The sequence below is a fragment of the Anguilla anguilla genome, chromosome 5 (assembly GCF_013347855.1).
Source record: "Anguilla anguilla isolate fAngAng1 chromosome 5, fAngAng1.pri, whole genome shotgun sequence".
Taxonomy (NCBI): domain Eukaryota; kingdom Metazoa; phylum Chordata; class Actinopteri; order Anguilliformes; family Anguillidae; genus Anguilla; species Anguilla anguilla.
This window is the reverse complement of record NC_049205.1, coordinates 612,501-631,808: the sequence shown is the minus strand read 5'-3', so window position 1 is coordinate 631,808 and position 19,308 is coordinate 612,501. Positions and strand designations below refer to the sequence as shown.

General features: G+C 45.6%; 1 protein-coding gene across 2 annotated transcripts in view; it reads right to left on the bottom strand.

The window, feature by feature from the left end:
- Positions 1–3,713: 3,713 nt before the first annotated feature.
- The window catches only part of chrna8 (cholinergic receptor, nicotinic, alpha 8), a 54,325-nt gene continuing 38,730 nt past the window's right edge, over positions 3,714–19,308 (bottom strand). For both annotated transcript variants that reach the window (XM_035420051.1, XM_035420050.1), the window contains exons 7-11: positions 19,012–19,179; positions 14,116–14,310; positions 12,209–12,295; positions 9,906–10,015; positions 3,714–7,671 (exon numbers count right to left, since the gene is read on the bottom strand). In XM_035420051.1, the coding sequence (XP_035275942.1) occupies positions 7,132–7,671; positions 9,906–10,015; positions 12,209–12,295; positions 14,116–14,310; positions 19,012–19,179 (1,100 nt within the window). In that variant the 3' untranslated portion in view covers positions 3,714–7,131. The remainder of the gene's footprint in view (positions 7,672–9,905; positions 10,016–12,208; positions 12,296–14,115; positions 14,311–19,011; positions 19,180–19,308) is intronic.

Below are 19,308 nucleotides of genomic sequence, written 5' to 3'. Positions count from 1 at the left end.
AATTTAATTTGTTGTATTCAAGGGTAATATATTTTATTATTATGGGACATAAGGTTGGCTTTATTATATCAATCAATCCATCAAATTTTATTTATATAGTGCGTTTTACAAAGGATTGTATAAGGGTTCAGTAGCGCCCATTCAGAGCGGAAGAAGGATTCTGTGTTTAAGGAGATTTTCAGGGGTGTGGTTTCTTAGCCATTCGTGGGCCAGATGGGTGAAAATGTCTGTGTCATACAAACTTTTATTGGATTATTTTTTCAAGTTCAATAAAGATAAGTCAGTGCAGTGACGGGGACACTGTGCTGTAGGAGATGTCGTCTTTCGGATGAGAGGTTTAACCGAGATCCTGACTCACTGTGGTCATTAAAAATCCCATGACACTTATCGCTAAGAGTCGGGGGTTCCCCAGTGTCCTGCCTAAAATCCCAGATCTGGCTCTCACAAAAACTTGCCACCTAATCATCCCCTGATTTAATTGGCTAAAAAAATGTTCTCTTCGTCCAGTGGAGCTGCTCAGTGGCCAACAATAGAGGATTGTGGTTGTACTGGGCAGCTCCCAGGTGTGAATGTGTATGAGTGTGAAGCAGGGCGTTCCTGCAAAAGAGCATCCGTGCTCAGCGATCCTACCCTGGGTAAATAAAGGTTAAATAAATAAAATAAATAAAGTAATTAATCATTAATTACACGTTAATGGAAATATTTTGTCTGAGAGGGTGTGAATGAATCTTGGCGGGGCAGTATTTTTAGTGCCAAGTTCCATTCCTGTAAAACCACCTACATTTTATTTTATTCGCATTAACTGCACAGTGACTGCCATAATTATTCAGCTTTTTCTCAGTATTCAGGCTGGGTCTGTAGCATTTTGACAGTTTCTCCTCAACACCTCATCACTCAAATGAACAGGCACAGCGGTCCCCAGCTGAATTTTAGATCAGAAGGAGCTCTATCGCCATGCTGAGATGCTATGTGTTCTTGTCACCATCTTGCTAGGCTGCTTGTCGTTCGTTATGCTAATCTGAATAGCGAGCTAGCTATCTGTGTGCTCAACCTGCTCTGACAGGTGCCTTCTGAAAATATGGCTCTGGTGAAAACTCCTGCGATTAATGCAGGTGGCAGGTAGCAGTGAGACAGCATGAAATTAAACTACGTGCTCTACAGTGTAACTTTAAAACACAACATTTCCATGACATACAGCAGGTCAGGAAGGGACACCATAGCCAATACTCTCATCTGAATGCTTCCGCTTTTTCAGCACTGCCATTTTAAATGTTTTTTGACTGAAATTAAGCTTCCTTGTATAATTCATACATTGCAATCAGTGCTAAATTTTTTAAAATTTGAAATTCAATAATCATTTTATGAGTAAATCTTATGAGAGTTCAACTTAATTAAGAACATTGGTTAAATTATATATTTTTTGTGTCTTTATATTTTTTTAATGTTACTCTGATTACATACAGAGAAGGAAGTCTGGTGCATTTAAAATAACAGATTTACTCTGGAATTGAGGTTTAGAAATGGGGGAAAATGTTAAATATATTTTAGGTCTGCCATGTTTCCTGTTCAAAGCTTTGCTGGAGACATTATAGGAACATGTAAGCCAGTACTAATCTTTGGGATACCACCGTGAGCAGATACATTGTGGTGCCCAGGGAGAGGGGCGGGGGGGGGGGGGGGGGGGGCCGGGAGAGGGGGGCCCAGGGAGAGGTGGTTTTTATTTTTAGAAAGCAATAAAAGTATTTATAAAAAACCAAAACAAACAAAAGGTAATACCTTTATCCATTATGACAACAGCTTCTCTGTTTTTTTCCCATGGTTCTCTTTAAGATGTCACCATGAATGACTGCATTGAAGATGTAAAATAAATGCATTCGCATAAAATAAAGCACCCATTGTACTGTCAGTTACTTATATTTTTACTGGATTTTTATTGGATATTCTATCCAATAAGAATGGCTGGTTTCAGTCTACAGTACACAGGAGACAGAAAACCCACCCAAAATAGGTACAAGTCACAAAAATAAAGATACTTCACAATGGAGTTAAAATATACAGATACAGAATGTATAAACATAACTTTTATAGGTGATACTTGACAGTGGTGGTAATGCGGCCACAGCAACACAATAAATCATATTTATTACCATAAGAATAATCATCATAATGACTGACCATAATAACAATCTAACAATGGTTTCATAATAACAATTTCAACAAAGGTTTCCGTAGTTTCCACAAGTGTACTTTTACGTTTGTTTTGGATTGACAACTCAAAACTACAGAGATACTCAGAGAAGTGTGTTCATATTTGTTCTAGAGTATGTATTCATTTTAACCACAACATACACAGTACAGAACCCAGTGTGTGTAGAGTATATGACCTTCTGGAGCCCTCCGCCCACTCTTCATCATTAGCAGGCTGTGCAAAGCATACACTTGTTTTTGAATTCTGTAAATTCAGTTTTGCTTCTCCCAAAACAGTTTACTCACAGTAGAATTCATTTCTATTACCTTCAACATTCAACAGCATTTAAGCATCAGATTTGCCCAACAGAATGACCCATAATACTAAGTTACCTGGTTATTTATATTGTAAATAAGCTGCAACTCTGTTCTCTCAAAAAAATAAAAAAACAGATCCCAAAGGAGTCAGTTCTGGTGCAGTCACTTTCAACAAATAATTCACAGTGAGCTCACAGCATTTTTAAATAAAAAAAGGCAGTTACTAAGCCAACCCAGTGTCCACAACAAGCGCAAAACCAAAAAACTGCTGTCATGGCTTTTTACAAAGGCCTGTGTGTGTCACAGTTGAAAAAATAAATAAATACATACATACGTTAACAGATACAAAGCAGAAAGGCATATGAGAGCCATTCTTTTGTGTGTGTGTGTGTGGTGGGGGGTTGGGGGGGGGGGGGCACTCAGATTTTTGTGTACCTTGTATTTCTTAGTTTAATTTCAAGACCTGGATGTTTGTCATTGTGAACTATGGCCATGCGGATTTTACAAACTCTGGTAATTTTTTTTATTGCAATTCTGTTGGTTAAAAAGCTAGCATATTTAAAAATGAAGTGTACATTTAAAGAAATTTACAACGGCAGGCAATGCACTGCTAACCCGTCTGATGTATGTGCTAATGTGCGTGTAAGAGAGGGCAAAAATAGAATGAGATAATCACTGAATCAGGCCAGGAAATTTAGTCCAATTCACGCTAATCTTGTTATGAAGTCTGCATGATACGAGCTGTTAACTCTGTACCAACTGCCATGTATGTGGAAATCTATCAGAACCCATAAACTAGCCACACAAACAGAGGGGCTCCAGAGAACTGGCTCATAACAATAAGCCCATTACACACACGGCACAGGAATTAGTCAACTAAAATCGGCTCAGTTTCATTTATCTTCGAGCACTTAGGCAAACACCTCGTGGCTAATTTATCCTCACTAAGAACTGCCTGGAAAGAGTCTCGATCCATAGAGAATTCACTTTTTTCATGGAAACAGTTCGCAACTACCTTGTCTTCGAGAAAAAAAAAAAACTTTTTTCCACATTATTATTGAAAAATACCCATTTATTATAACTGTCACACTTTAATTGGCCTTAATTTGGAAAGCTATATATAGCCCATCATCAGTGCGGCATGGTTAAAAAGTACTGGTACTAGCACACCCGTCTAGTGTTATTAATTAATTTAATATTAATGAATTAATCAAGGACACACCCTTGCGTTTAGAAATTGCGAACATTCTGCTGGAAGGGTTTTCTGAGGCAAAGGTACTTCTCTGTAATAATTATTGCAGGAACATACTCATTTATTTAAATGTCTGTGGAATTATACCTATTTGAGCTCAGTTTTAATTTGTTCATAACAACCATGCTGGTCTTCCAGGGTCGATTCACCTGAAGTTAATTATTTATGCTACTTTGTTCAAAACTGACAAACACACAGAGCAGGTGCTTTCAGAGAGGCTGAGACACATCCTGGAGAAACCAGACAAAAACTGCAATACACGGAATCAAGAGCAACATCACTGCTGACTTCACAACTCTGTGAAGGCTCTGGTTATATGTATAACCCTTTGCTCGCTATATTTTAATAACAAACTGATTTACAAACCGAGGGGAATTACGAATTATTCATTTAATTATTAAGTTATGAAAATTCAAAATAAAAGATATTCACCAGGCAGCAGCGACCAAACCCCAATGACACACCTGTTGCCTTGACACTGGCCCATTCAGTATTCACCCCACCCAACCATTCTGCTGCCCTTCACATTCGCCTTGCCACACATTCCATTACCCCTGTTGGTCCTGGAGCTGAGTGTCTCACAAATCACAACAAAGGAAGGAGCATCAGTTGCAAACAGCTCACACCGATTGCAGACATGAAGATGATAAGCACGATAACAGATTATATTTGTGTTACAGAATAAGGACACATTGCCCTAAATAATAACAACAGAAGTTATGAAAACAGTGCTCCTGTAAGCACTTTTGGGAGGGTAAGGAGAGATGTGTTTGCTTTCTGAAAAAGCCTTAGAAGAAAGAAGAACAGGCAGAGAGATGCAGCACTTCTGTGGAAAATCCTATGAATTATTAAAATCTAATTATTACACAGCGCTTATTGGGGAATGAGGTTAATTACAGAATCCAGTTTAAGGAAAACCCAGCTTTACACACATCCAGGAACAGGCCTCGTCTATTTGAATATTTCCGCTAAATTAAACTTATGGACTTGTCAGATGGTGTGGGGATTCCCATAATTATTTGTTTGTCAGCCCAGTAGCCGAGAGTAATGGTTCATTAATGTAGTCAGGTTCCCACATACACAGGCAACCAGGCACTCTCTCGCCAGGTTCCCACATACACAGGCAACCAGGCACTCTCTCGCCAGGTTCCCACATACAGGCAACCAGGCCCTCTCTCGCCATCAGTATTTACATCGGCCCATCAGAACCACAGCATCCCCCATCAGAACCACAGAGTACCACCATCAGAACCACAGAGTACCACCATCAGAACCACAGCATCCCCCATCAGAACCACAGCGTACCACCATCAGAACCACAGCATCCCCCATCAGAACCACAGAGTACCACCATCAGAACCACAGAGTACCACCATCAGAACCACAGCATCCCCCATCAGAACCACAGAGTACCACCATCAGAACCACAGAGTACCACCATCAGAACCACAGCATCCCCCATCAGAACCACAGAGTACCACCATCAGAACCACAGAATCCACCATCAGAACCCCAGCATCCCACCATCAGAACCACAGCGTACCACCATCAGAACCACAGCATCCCCCATCAGAACCACAGAGTACCACCATCAGAACCACAGAGTACCACCATCAGAACCACAGCGTACCACCATCAGAACCACAGAATCCACCATCAGAACCCCAGCATCCCACCATCAGAACCACAGAGTACCACCATCAGAACTACAGCTTCCCTCCCATCAGAACCACAGCATCCCCCATCATGACCACAGCGTACCACCATCAGAACCACAGAGTACCACCATCAGAACTACAGCATCCCCACCATCAGAACCACAGCATCCCCCATCAGAACCACAGAGTACCACCATCAGAACCACAGCATCCACCATCAGAACCCCAGCATCCCACCATCAGAACCACAGCACCCCCCATCAGAACCACAGCATCCCCCATCAGAACCACAGAGTACCACCATCAGAACCACAGCGTACCACCATCAGAACCACAGCATCCCCCATCAGAACCACAGCGTACCACCATCAGAACCACAGAGTACCACCATCAGAACCACAGCATCCACCATCAGAACCCCAGCATCCCACCATCAGAACCACAGCACCCCCCATCAGAACCACAGCATCCTCCATCAGAAGTACAGAGTACCACCATCAGAACCACATCCCCCCATCAGAACCACAGCATCCCCACCATCAGAACCACAGAGTACCACCATCAGAACTACAGCTTCCCCCCCATTAGAACCACAGCATCCCCCATCATGACCACAGCGTACCACCATCAGAACCACAGAGTACCACCATCAGAACCACAGCATCCCCACCATCAGAACCACAGCTTCCCCACCATCAGAACCACAGTGTACTCTCTATTTACAGTTGAGCTAAATCCATGTGAAATTCACGCCTCCATTCAGTCGTGTTCAGTTCCACTTCATGTTCAATAATTCATAATGATCCCCGCCCCCCCGCCCCCCCGCAACCCTGCAGTCCTTCCATTCCTCAGTCACTGAGAGAAGTTCCACATAAATCCAGCATGAGTTATGAATTCTGCGTGTTGTTATGAAGGTTTTTGTGTCTGCCACTTTTTTCCTGTATCCTCTGGTCTCCGTTTTCTTCCTGAGTGACAGGCCGCACTTTTAGTGCCAGGATGAGCGAGTGTGACCCAGAAATCCTGCGAGGAGAATTAATCCCATCGGTTTGTGATTGGGTCATTCTCACCCCAAAATAAAAGAGAAAATACTGAATATGTCCCAAAAGTCCAACTGCCTTCAGTAAGAAATGTCTTCATCGCGAATGGCAAAAGAGCAGCATTCGATTATTTATCATTAGAGCAACAAGTGACCAGCAGAGAAATCTCACTAGAGCGCAGATGGTTTGATTAGAACGCCAGAGAGATTATCAGCCTGTAAGCGTAATGGACAGAGAGTCAGATCCAAGATGGAAAGCTTGAAGTTCACAGTGAAACGTCTCCTTAGGGATGGCAATCCACCGTGGGCAGAAGGGCTATGTCATAAAGGGCTGAGCGGGTGTGTCTCCAGGGAGCAGAATCTCCAGGCTGAGGACCCCGTTTGTGAGGTCCCCCAAAAACAGCATCAACTGTGCAAAGAACCGTTCCAAATTTGCCCAGACGCCACACAAGAGGAATTTATCAAAATCAGCGAGCCACTGGGGGAGATGGGGCCAGGACATATTTTCAAAATATAGCAGGTTTTCTTTTTTTTAAAGATTATTCAATATTTTCATAATTTTACAATACTTATTTTTCTCAATAGACAAAACGTAATTGGGTTTCTGTTGTCTGTAAGCCTTTGTTGTCAGTTTGCTTACCTTCCCTTAGTTTTTATTTTTAATTTCGTTTCGGGAGGCTCTATGTGAAGTCCTTGGAGACGGCCTCGATGAAGTTGGGCGCGGACATGAGGATGGTGAAGGTGCAGATGATGGAGAAGAGCGAGAAGGCCACGAGGCAGAGGCGGTCCACCACGGCGGCGGCGAACTTCCACTCGCTGCACACGGCCTCGGCCTCGTCCTGCTCGCGGAAGCGCCGCGCGATGTACTGCACCTCCTCCAGGATGCGCGCGATCTCGGGGATGTGCCCGGCGGCCAGCGGCGTCCGCGGGCGCTCCCGGTCGTCCAGCGGCGGCCCGGCGGTGGGGGGGCGGCCGCAGGCCAGGCCCGAGTCCCCCCCGGGGGGGCAGCAGGCGCTCTCCATGGCGTGGTAGCCGAAGTACGCGTTCATGTTGCCGTTGGTGTTGGCCGGCTGGGCCGCCACCGCGTTCAGCTGGATGCTGCTGGCGCTGGAGTGGTGCTGGGGGGCGTGGCTGTACTTGTAGCCAATCAGCTTGCGGTCCTCCCCCGGCTTCTTCATCCTGAGGAACCAGGCGCACCAGTTGAGCAGGACCACCCGAATCTGAGGAAGTCAGGAGACACGGGCACAGAGATCAGAGTGTGTGTGTGTGTGTGTGTGTGTGTGAGTGTGTGTGTGTGTGTGAGTGTGAGTGTGAGTGTGAGTGTGAGTGTGAGTGTGAGTGTGTGTGCGTGTGTGAGTGTGAGTGTGTGTGTGTGAGTGTGAGTGTGAGTGTGAGTGTGAGTGTGAGTGTGTGTGCGTGTGTGAGTGTGAGTGTGTGTGTGTGTACAGCCCCACGTCACCCTGTTTATGTCACTATGGCCAGGTGGGGGCGCTGTATGGGTGGGGGGGGCGCGGATTGAGGGGTGTGGGTTTTCTGGGATGGTGGTGCCTGTTTTCCTAGAGCCCAAAAACCCTGGTGGTGCCCCTGGGGCATCACCCTCTCCATGCAAAGGGCATGTGTCCAGGTTTCCTTCGTCACTTCCAAAGATCTTTGTTTTCTTGGCATTTTGGCACAAAACCCCCACTATTGAATTCAGCAGCCAGCTGTATTTTCAGCATGGCCATCTGTGTCGATAGATTGACTGACTATATGAGACAAACTGAGATGAGAGTGTAATACATGAAACTCACTCACATGAAGAGGCATAATGTGATTAGGCTGCATGGACTAATCACATTATGGCAAAATTATTAATGGAAAATGGAATTTGTCATTCAGTCTATATCCCCTTAAACATAAGAAATTGAGCTAGTAGCAGAACTCTACTTTTAAAACTGATTTGTGGTTAGATGTCTGGAGGAGGGATAGTTAAGGTTAACCTTGGCTTGGAGTCCAAGGAAAAAGACTGCATCCAGCCGTTTGGACACGGTTATAGGCCCTTAAGGGATCGTTTATGGGGTCCTGTGCTACTTCATAAGCTGTCTGCCAGTGCAGGTAGAGTGGCTGAATCCTGTCCTCTCTGAGAAAAATAAGCCTCATAACCTGAACGTGACACCACTCCTCTGGGAACCTGGGCAGACCTAGACTCTGTGACAGACTCACTGTGACATAGACTCACTGTGATGTAGGCTCTCTGTGACGTAGGCTGTCTGTGATGTAGGCTCTCTGTGATGTAGGCTCTCTGTGACGTAGGCTGTCTGTGATGTAGACTCGCTGTGACACAGGGTCGGTCTGAATTTAATCTTTAGCTGCTGGCCCTCAAGACCGTATCGCACAGTCAACCAAAACTCCTCTTTTAGTCCCGTGTCATAAAATAGTGTGGTCACTACATAATTTATGCGCACTGAAATTTGCACTGTGATGTCATAATATGCCTTTTTACCTGTAAACTTTTAGTTATAGGGTTGTTGGTGTTATTGCAGAAATCAATTGTGCGTCCATCAGTGTATTTTTTAAATACATTGTTAAATGTTGTTTGTACTTGATGTTGGACATCTAATCAACAAAAATGGCTTAACAGAACAGAATCATAAAGTGAAATTTTCATAAGCTGTGTGATTTCCCTGATTTAAATATTTAAAAGCAAAAAATCACGGGCTAAAAAATTCATTTCAGTTTATCTCATAATCTGAGTGCCCGGAGTCGTTTTGGATCTGGTACATAAGACAGCTGTGGCTCTGACAGACTGGTCCAGCCTCAGACCCCTCAGGACAACACACAACAGCAGAGGGAGAGGCTTGTAGGGCCAGGCTTCAGTGGCGATGTCAACAAAGAAAACAAAGTCAATAACCTGTCATACATCGTAGGGCTGCACAACAGCAATACACTCATGACCTCCAAAATGCAGTAGGGTGCTCAGGAAGAAAGCTCTGTGAAAAATCAAGATCTAACACAGTAAAATGTCCAATAGGGACCATACGTACCCCTTATGTGTTGATTTAATGCTGGATATTTACTGTGTACGCTTTTACTGTTCGCTCAAGCACCATTTAAATATACTAATTTATACAATGATAAAATGTGCATTGGATGTTTATTATTATTTTAATGAAGCATATAAATGACAATATGGACTGGCATAGGCGTAATATGCTATTACGGATATTCAGAGAGCGCAATGAAGATTTAATAATGAATATATGGTCACAGAGCCCGTAAGGAGACATTAAACTTTCAGCGTTCAGCAGGATCGCTGGCTGATGCATCATTTATCACCTGCAATGTATCTGTCTTATTGCCATTGCTGTGGTGGGTGGCAGTTGAGGAAGGGTGGGGGGGTTGGTTGCCGGAGGTTACCGTTACCATGGGTTCGGGTGGGGGGATGGGGAGGATCCCGTTATCACCGTTAACTTACCCACTTTGGCATCTTGCCCCCGTGGGGGTCGTGGTGGTGGAACTGGAGCACCAGGACGGTGACCACCACAGAGAGGCCCACGATCATCATGGTGCTGGCGAAATACTGAGCTGGAGAGGACAGAGGACACAGCGCACACAGACCGGGGTTACCACGGAAACGCAGCCGCACACAGACCGCACACAGACCGGGGTTACCACGGGAATGCAGCCGCACGCAGGTGGCCCTTCACCTGTCTCACACTCAGAGGGCAAGGAGGCTGCTGTCAATCACAGCTCTGCATAAAGCCAGAATGAACAGGAGAGCAGCATCCCAACCCAAATATATAACATTTATAATGGCATTATTAATGATCTATTAAGCATTTATAACTGAATATTCAGTGTTAATCGTTATGTAAAATCTGTCTACCCACACCTCTGATATTCAAGCAATACATAAAAAACACTTAATTTCAGAACAGGTCCCTGAGACTAGTCTCCAACTTAAAAACTAAGAGAACTGACATAGCTCTGGCATTCCCTGTTTTTTATTTCATGGAATTTTCCATTCCCATGCATGCATCTCCATGGAACCCCCCCCCCACGACACACACACGCACATGCACACACACCACACACGCGCACACACGCACACACACACACACCCTCTCTGTTTCTCCCCTTCAGCCTTTTTCATGTCAGTAGACTAATTATTCCATCCATTAATTCTTCAGTATGTGTCACTCCCTCTGGAGCACAACTCCCCAAAATAAATAAAACCAAACAAAAAATAGTCAAAGTCAAATCACTGAAAGGCACATTTTGTTTTTTGTTTTTTTGTACTTTATTAAGGCGATGGGAGAGGAGAGCTAGTGTTACATTCAACCTAAAATGCCCAAGTCTCAACTGTCCCAACAGTTAGGAGAATCGATGCAGTGGGTGGATGTGCTGCGGTGTTGGCCAGCACACCCTAAACGCTTCTGACAGGGGCAAACGTTCCGCAGGCACAAGCTGCACAAAAGATCTCACTGTCCAAGTCCACTTATTTAAATCCACATCACTGGAATGAGTCCTGCTGTTTGGCCTGGAGACTCAAGCCAGGGGTGGAATGGTCTCATTTAACAGACACTCCTGGCCAACAGAGGTGTGATAAAAGATGTTTTTTGTTCTTTTTTTTTTTTGCTCTCCTGTCTGTACCTGAAACAGCCAGGGAACGTGGGGAAGCTGCCACCGGAACCATGTGACTTCATAAGCCACCTGTGTGTGCGAGTTCCAGTGCAGTCCAGGATTCAGTGCACAGCACTTTCAGAAGTGCGAGCACAGTCACCTATCAGCACACAGGCCTGTCCTCACTGCTAGCGTGTCATATGAAGACAGGGAATATAAAACACAGGCCCATCCATCAGACCTGCAGGCAGACTCCTGTAATTCTCCCTGTCCTCACACACTCCAGTCCAGCGTGTGACTCTGTCTGTATTCTACTCATTCAGTTCAGCTCCAAAAGGCCTTTTGGCAGGAAACGCACTTGTAAGCGTTGCTACACTGAGCATCTCTCTCACTGACAGTGTGGTGGCTGAACTCAATGAGCCATCCAGCAGCCCTTAAAAAAAAAAATATATATATATATATACACACACACACACACACACACACACACATATATATATATATATACATATCAAATCTTTGCTCTGATCTGTTAATCAAAGAGGATGTCTGGGGTTTTTTGCTGCTGTGAACCTGGTGGTCTCGCCAGTGAAGCATCAGAGCTGCTGCAGAACTTCCTGAAGTCAGGGATCCCAGATCATGAGCTCATAGGCTCACAGGTTTTCCTCTCTCTCTCTCCTGCTCTCTCTCTCTCTCTCTCTAAACTGCACATCTGATACACTGATGAAATTTTCATGTCACAATTTAATAATACACTGGCATAGCTCTCACTTGTAAAATCTATAAAATCTTTATGTGCCTGTTGCAATAAACTTGAAATGCTAACAGATATTAGTTCTGCAAACTAAATCCAAACTGCTCTCTAAATTTCTCACACGCACGCACGCAAACACATGCATACACATGCATGCACGTACGCACGCACGCACGCACGCACGCACACACACTATATTGTATATATTTATATTAATATTATATAATATATTTATAATAAGGGAATGGAACACCATGCATTTCAGCCCGAAGGAAACCCAGTACAGGAGCTCAGCATATGGTGTGTCACTGCTCATAGTATAGTGTAGACTCTTATTCCTGTGATGGATGTTTTTAACCCCAGAGGAAGTGCAGGAGAGTCTCGGTATCACCGTTACCCACCGATGAGCGGTACGGAGTCTGAAGTCGCCGGCATGATCTCAGCCACCAGCAGCATGAAGACCGTGAGAGACAGGAGCACAGTGATCCCTGTGAGAGAGAAACGCAGGGTCAGCCCAAACACTCAGCCCGCCTCCACAACACTCAACCTGCCTCCCACACACTCAACCCGCCTCTCACACACTCAACCTGCCTCCCACACACTCAACCCACCTCCCACACACTCAACCCGCCTCCCACACACTCAACCCCATCTCCCACACACTCAACCCAACTCCCACACACTCAACCCACCTCACATACACTCAACCCACCTCCCACACACTCAACCCAACTCCCACACACTCAACCCAACTCCCACACACTCAACCCACCTCACATACACTCAACCCCACCTCACACATCCCCCTGCCACTGATCTACCACAGGAGGGTGCGCCGCTGGCCCCCTGTCACTCTCAAGTTTCAGTTGGATATTCAGGCCGTCCCAGTGGAGCGATGGCTCATTAGATTCAGCAGAAGGATGAGGTCATCGGGCTAACCAAGGTTTAGTCAATGCTATTCTGACTTTGGGGTAATCAACAGTTCCAAGGTAGCAGTAGGATAACAAATAGGCTATTGCCTGCTTGTACTCTTTGTTGAGAGCAGTTAGAGAAAGGGAACATGCCATGGCTATATGATTATAAAGCCTCCCGTTAAAGGCATAATTTATGGAGTGGTTTAAGAAGTGGCATATAAAATTAGATATTCTGAAACAACTGCAGCTGTTTGCTGTTGAAACTGCATTGTTGCCAGTGTGGTCTCTGCCTTGGATTTTATCTTTACTGTTCTGAGGGTTAAGGACAGGAATGACTGGCATGCTAGTCTCGCTCTACCCTGTGCCCAGCATACACACCTCATCCAGGGGCCTTCATTTAAAAACACTACAACACCCAGCATACACACGCCATGCAGGGACCTTCATTTAAAAACACTACAACACCCAGCATACACACCCCATCCAGGGGCCTTCATTTAAAAACACTACAACACCCAGCATACACACCTCATCCAGGGGCCTTCATTTAAAAACACTACAACACCCAGCATACACACGCCATGCAGGGACCTTCATTTAAAAACACTACAACACCCAGCATACACACCCCATCCAGGGACCTTCATTGTAAAAAATACTGCAGCACCAGTAAATTTCAGCGTTGCCAGCACAGATTGAATTTAAGTTATCCCACGCAACCAACATTCACAGAATTACAATAGCCTGATCGGGACTAATTCCATTCTCGTGGCAGAGAGAAGGGTTTCACTTTCGAATAGGTAATTAACTGCCACCCTTCCAACCGGTAACTGAATGAGACCTGAATGAGCAGTCAGAGGAAATGGCCGTCTGGCTAAGAGGAAAACTCTCTCCTGGGTGATTTTGACTTCTCTGATCTTTATTAAGATATAGGGGGCAGACAGCCATTTCCCAGAACCTCTATTTAAATGTGTCACACTGGCCATCGCTGGTACAGCTCTTACTGCAGTGTGTCCTGGCCATCGCTGGTACAGCTCTTACTGCAGTGTGTCCTGGCCATCGCTGGTACAGCTCTTACTGCAGTGTGTCCTGGCCATCGCTGGTACAGCTCTCACAGCAGTGTGTCACACTGGCCATCGCTGGTACAGCTCTTACTGCAGTGTGTCACACTGGCCATCGCTGGTACAGCTCTCACAGCAGTGTGTCACACTGGCCATCGCTGGTACAGCTCTTACTGCAGTGTGTCACACTGGCCATCGCTGGTACAGCTCTCACAGCAGTGTGTCACACTGGCCATCGCTGGTACAGCTCTTACTGCAGTGTGTCACACTGGCCATCGCTGGTACAGCTCTTACTGCAGTGTGTCCAGCACTAAACGGAGGGGAGCGGCTCACCCAGAGAGATCTTCTCTCCGGAGTCGGCGGGGAGCAGGAAGACGAGCAGGGCAAGGCCGGAGATGAGCACGCAGGGGATGAGCAGGTTCAGGCCGTAGTACAGCGTGCGTCTGCGCATGGTCACGGTGAAGGTCACATCCGGGTACGGCTCCTTACAGCACTCATAATACAGCTCGTTCCGCTTACCCGGGACCGCTGGGAGACACACACACACACACACACGTACACACACACACACACACACACACACACACACACACACACACACACACACACACACACACACACACACACGTACACACACACACACGTACACACACGTACACACACACACACACACACACACACACACACACGCACACACACACACATGTACACACACACACACATACACACACACGTACACACAGACATACACACACACACACACACGTACACACACACACACACACACACACACACACACACACACACACACGTACACACACACACATACACACACACGTACACACAGACATACACACACACACACACACACGTACACACACACACACACACACACGTACACACACACACACACACACGTACACACACACACACACACGTACACACAGACATACACACACACACACACACACGTACACACACACATAAACACACACACACGTACACACACACATAAACACACACACACACGTGTACATATGCGCGCACGCACGCAAGCACACACACACACCACACATGCACACACACACCACACACATAAACACACACACACACCCACACACCCACACACCCACATGCACACACACACATACACACACACGTACACACAGACATACACACACACACACACACACGTACACACACACACACACACACACGTACACACACACACACACACACGTACACACACACACACACACGTACACACAGACATACACACACACACACACACACGTACACACACACATAAACACACACACACGTACACACACACATAAACACACACACACACGTGTACATATGCGCGCACGCACGCAAGCACACACACACACCACACATGCACACACACACCACACACATAAACACACACACACACCCACACACCCACACACCCACATGCACACACACACATACGTGTACACACACATACAAAGAGGAAAATATCATATAATTAGCATTTGAATTCTTACTATATTTATATTCAGATATTTGGAGAGATAGAACTGGAATCTGTGTGTCTGTGAGCACATTCTGTTTCCTGAACATTCTTAAAATGAACTTATTGCAGTTTGCAAACCACCGAATACCTGAAAAAACATTAAATAATAAAACCTGTATGCCCAAGCAAAAAAGCTGAATTAATCATGCTTGTCCTTGACACAGTTTCTTTTGGTTTGTTTTTTGCAACTAAATTTTAATTTCAAATTGCAATCCATTTAATGCACTCCACATTGGTCTCTGCGGAAACAAAACAAAAATCAATATCCTGCCAATTTGCCTTAAAGTCAAAGTCAAGTAAGTCCATGACATCGCATTTTTGCAAAATAAAAAAATTAAATAAAAATTCAGAACATGAAAGCACCTGAGAATTCTCAGAACAGAACAAATAGCTATTTTCCTCCAAATTACTAACTGGGGTATTTAATTGCAGTGCCTGATAATGAACAGAGCTCGTGGAATGAATGGAACCCATCAAATTGAGAGGACCAAAGAAAAAGAAGAGACTCTCCGAAGATGTGATTCATTACTCAGGATGAACGTGACAGGAAGTGAGCGTGAAAGTGTTAAATATCCTTCAGTCTCTCAGGGGGAAAAAGAAAGCCATCAAAGCGCATGGACTCAGAGCTTCATTTAGCATTTTCACAAATCCACTCAAATCAAACTGGGCTCCAACTCCTGCTAATGACCACGGACATGCGGAGGAGAGGGATGGGGAGGCTGCAGCCATCTTCCAGGGCTTTACTGGAACTGCAGCATCACAGCAAGAATTGGAAGACATATTTAATCAAAATGAAACTCCAATTTGGAGGGTGAGACCGTCTTTCACCAGACACAAATCGCTGACTACATACATTCGTACCTCTGAATTCTTAACAGGACTGTAATGATTTACTTAATAATCTATAATGCTATCTTGTCCAAACCATTTTTTTTTACTCCACTGACTACCCTGCCTGGTCATAAACAGCATACTATGGGTCTGACCAGGATAACATGAATGTGCCCCTAATACACAGTAAAATGTGTCTCTGAACAGAATTCTGTGGACCCTCTCAAGCAAGGTCACCTGTCCATGACACAGGTTGTCATCGTTACTGAAATGAGTCTGGACTGGATGTCCTCTTTGCCTCAGTAATCGGGACTATTCCCCCTTGTCCCTCCCTCCCCCCCCCCCGTGGGATTTTTGAGCGAGCGCTGGACACAGCCAGGTCAAAAGCCCTGCCATCCCCCCCGCCCCCCCCGTCCCCCATGCCCTCTGTCTGCCCGCCCTTGCTCCTGTCCATCGCTGGCACCCGTCCCGCCAGCGACACGGGCGAGGTCGCTGCCCACACGAGGACCCAGGGTCGCCATCTGCCACCCTGCCCCGCCCCCTCCACCCCCCCCCCCCCCCCCCCCGCCAGCTGCACAGCAACCCGCGCGAACCGCTGCTAATTATGTCATTACCGCCATATGGCCAATTAGAGCCCTCTGACCCGGCAGGGACCGCACTGCGGGGGGGGGGGGGGGGATATTTGAGCTAACAGGCGGGCGAGGCTTAGTGCCAGGGGTACACGCCAGTGGCCTAACCCCAGTGGCCTCAGACACACAGACCGGTCCAGGGGGTCGATGTGCCCCGCAGAAAATCATTGCATTTTTTTTTTGCAATTTGAGTAATATTTTAAGTCATTTTATAGAAACAGGGTTTCATAACCCTTAAGTTGATAGATTGACGTCTGACCATAGGAAACCAAAGGGATTCATGTTTAGCAGTAACAAATGTAGAAACTGGGGTGGAACTATACTGATCTTTTTTATAACAGTGATATTTTTATTTTATGGTTGTATAACGTATGCATATAACACTATTATTGCACCGGAATTGTTTATCTTATAAAATATTGTTGTTTTCACTTCAAGATGTTCTGGGTAATAACATATATATTATACCCGCCTGCCTAAAACCAAGGAGCGTGCTGAAGAGCAGCCCTTCCATCTGCAGAGTGCATCACTGGCTCGACTCGAGACCAGGAGAGGTGCTCGAGTGCACGAAGTGGCCACTTCTTAAAACCCGTTTCCTATTGATTCCCACTCCTGACATTGATCCGCCAGGGAGGGAGTTTCAATTTGTCCAAAGGACAGCGGCGTGGAAGAGAACTCTGCCACAGCACAGGCGTCCTAAAATGTTTATTACAGCATGTCAACTAAACAAGGCTGTACGCTAACCATACAGTATACTAACTAGTTTAAACTAACAAGGTACAGGTCAACTACTACAACTCGCCAACTAGGCAACTACTCGCCACCTAGACAAGTTAATCATGCCAAAAGTTCTAATGCACTGGTTAACTGGTTAAAATGTCATCTTCTTTAAGCCCAGGTTATGTCAACTGACGACATCTCAGCTAGGCTGTAGGCTTCCGAGGATGCAGAGTAGTCTATGTTGAGTGTTTATCGAGGGCAGTTCAGTTTTAATTTAGTCAATTCTGGAATTAGAATTAATTCAGTGAGAGGAAAAAATCCCATCATTTCATTTATTAAAGTGACAGGAATTAAGGAAGAATTGACACAAACTCTGGTGGCCACACAGCAGAGCAAAACTGTGTTGCCACTGATTTAGATTAATGGCAAAACTGTGTTTTTCGATTTGGCCCCCAGCTTAAACAAACACACACAGGGCAGGAGGAGGAGCTCTTAAGCCACAGAAAAGGGCTTTTTTGGGAGGATGCCTATCCAATTTGCTGGAATTGGCAGTCATGTGTGCAGCAAGCCAGGAATACGTCTACCTTGGTGGGGTACAATAACAAAAAATGTAGTCATACCTCTGGTTATACCTGATTCGACAGTCACACAAGACTATGAGATCCAACATATTAAGTTATGTATGAAATTATGTAAATGTCTGCCTCAATAAATGGCAAACAGAAACACCAGTGAGACTATGGAGACGCATGGAGCCTTTCGGAACATGTTCTTCAGACACTTCAGCACCATATTTGGTCTGGAAGGATCTAAAGTCTCCAGCTCCACCGCCAACTTCCCATTAATGCATAACTCTGTGGATCAGTCAGTACTATCTGCTATCAGTGCGACAGCTGTACTGAAGAGATTTCTAGCAGCGCCTTTTCTGAGAACAGCCTCCATAAATGGCCTCCATGGTTCTGACCTCCCCAGTCCTGATAACCATGCTGAATATGCTCATATGCACATGCATTTATTCCTTACCCCCCTCCCTCGAAACCAGCAGCCAGTTTTTAAAGGGATTGTCAAAACACAGTCTCAGGCTCCAGACGGTCACATCTTGTTAAATACCCAGAGACTGGCCTAACTGCCCGGAAACAGTGTTTTCCCCAGGCCAGAGGTGTTTTTCCATTGGTCAGATTTTCTGAGTGTGTTTCCCAGACGTGTGACACTCTGAAGTTGAAGCACACCTCTGGTCTTTCCACCTTCCCTCCCTCACAGTTTGGGTTCCTCAGGCAAAGTAATTACCTGCAGAGCAAGCTGAGCTATAAGTTCAGAATTATAGCAATGACCTAACACCAGCAAAGTTTAAGTAAGTCTGCCACTCAAAGTTATAAAAACTCACGTTGCTCAAATCAAAGAGCTGTGTTCTGCCAGCTGTCATTAGACTCAGGAACACACTGACGTTCCTGACGTAAGGCTGCCAGCGGTGTGCCAGTGTGCCAGCCTTACCCACGAGGTCCCACTCCCCGTTGGGGATGTAGGTGGAGATGTCCACGTTGAGCATCTGCAGGTCCAGCAGCCAGCCGCTGTGTGTCCAGGAGCCAAACTTCAGGTCACACTTCTGCACATCGAAGGGGAACCAGCGCACGTCGATGTAGCACGTGCTCTTCAGAATCCCTGCCAGCGGAGGGGCAGGGTTGCCAGAGTTACAATTAGTCACAAACAAGGTACAATTGCACACCCACTTTCACACTCTCACAATCACTCACACACACACACAATCACGCAATCACGCGCATACACACA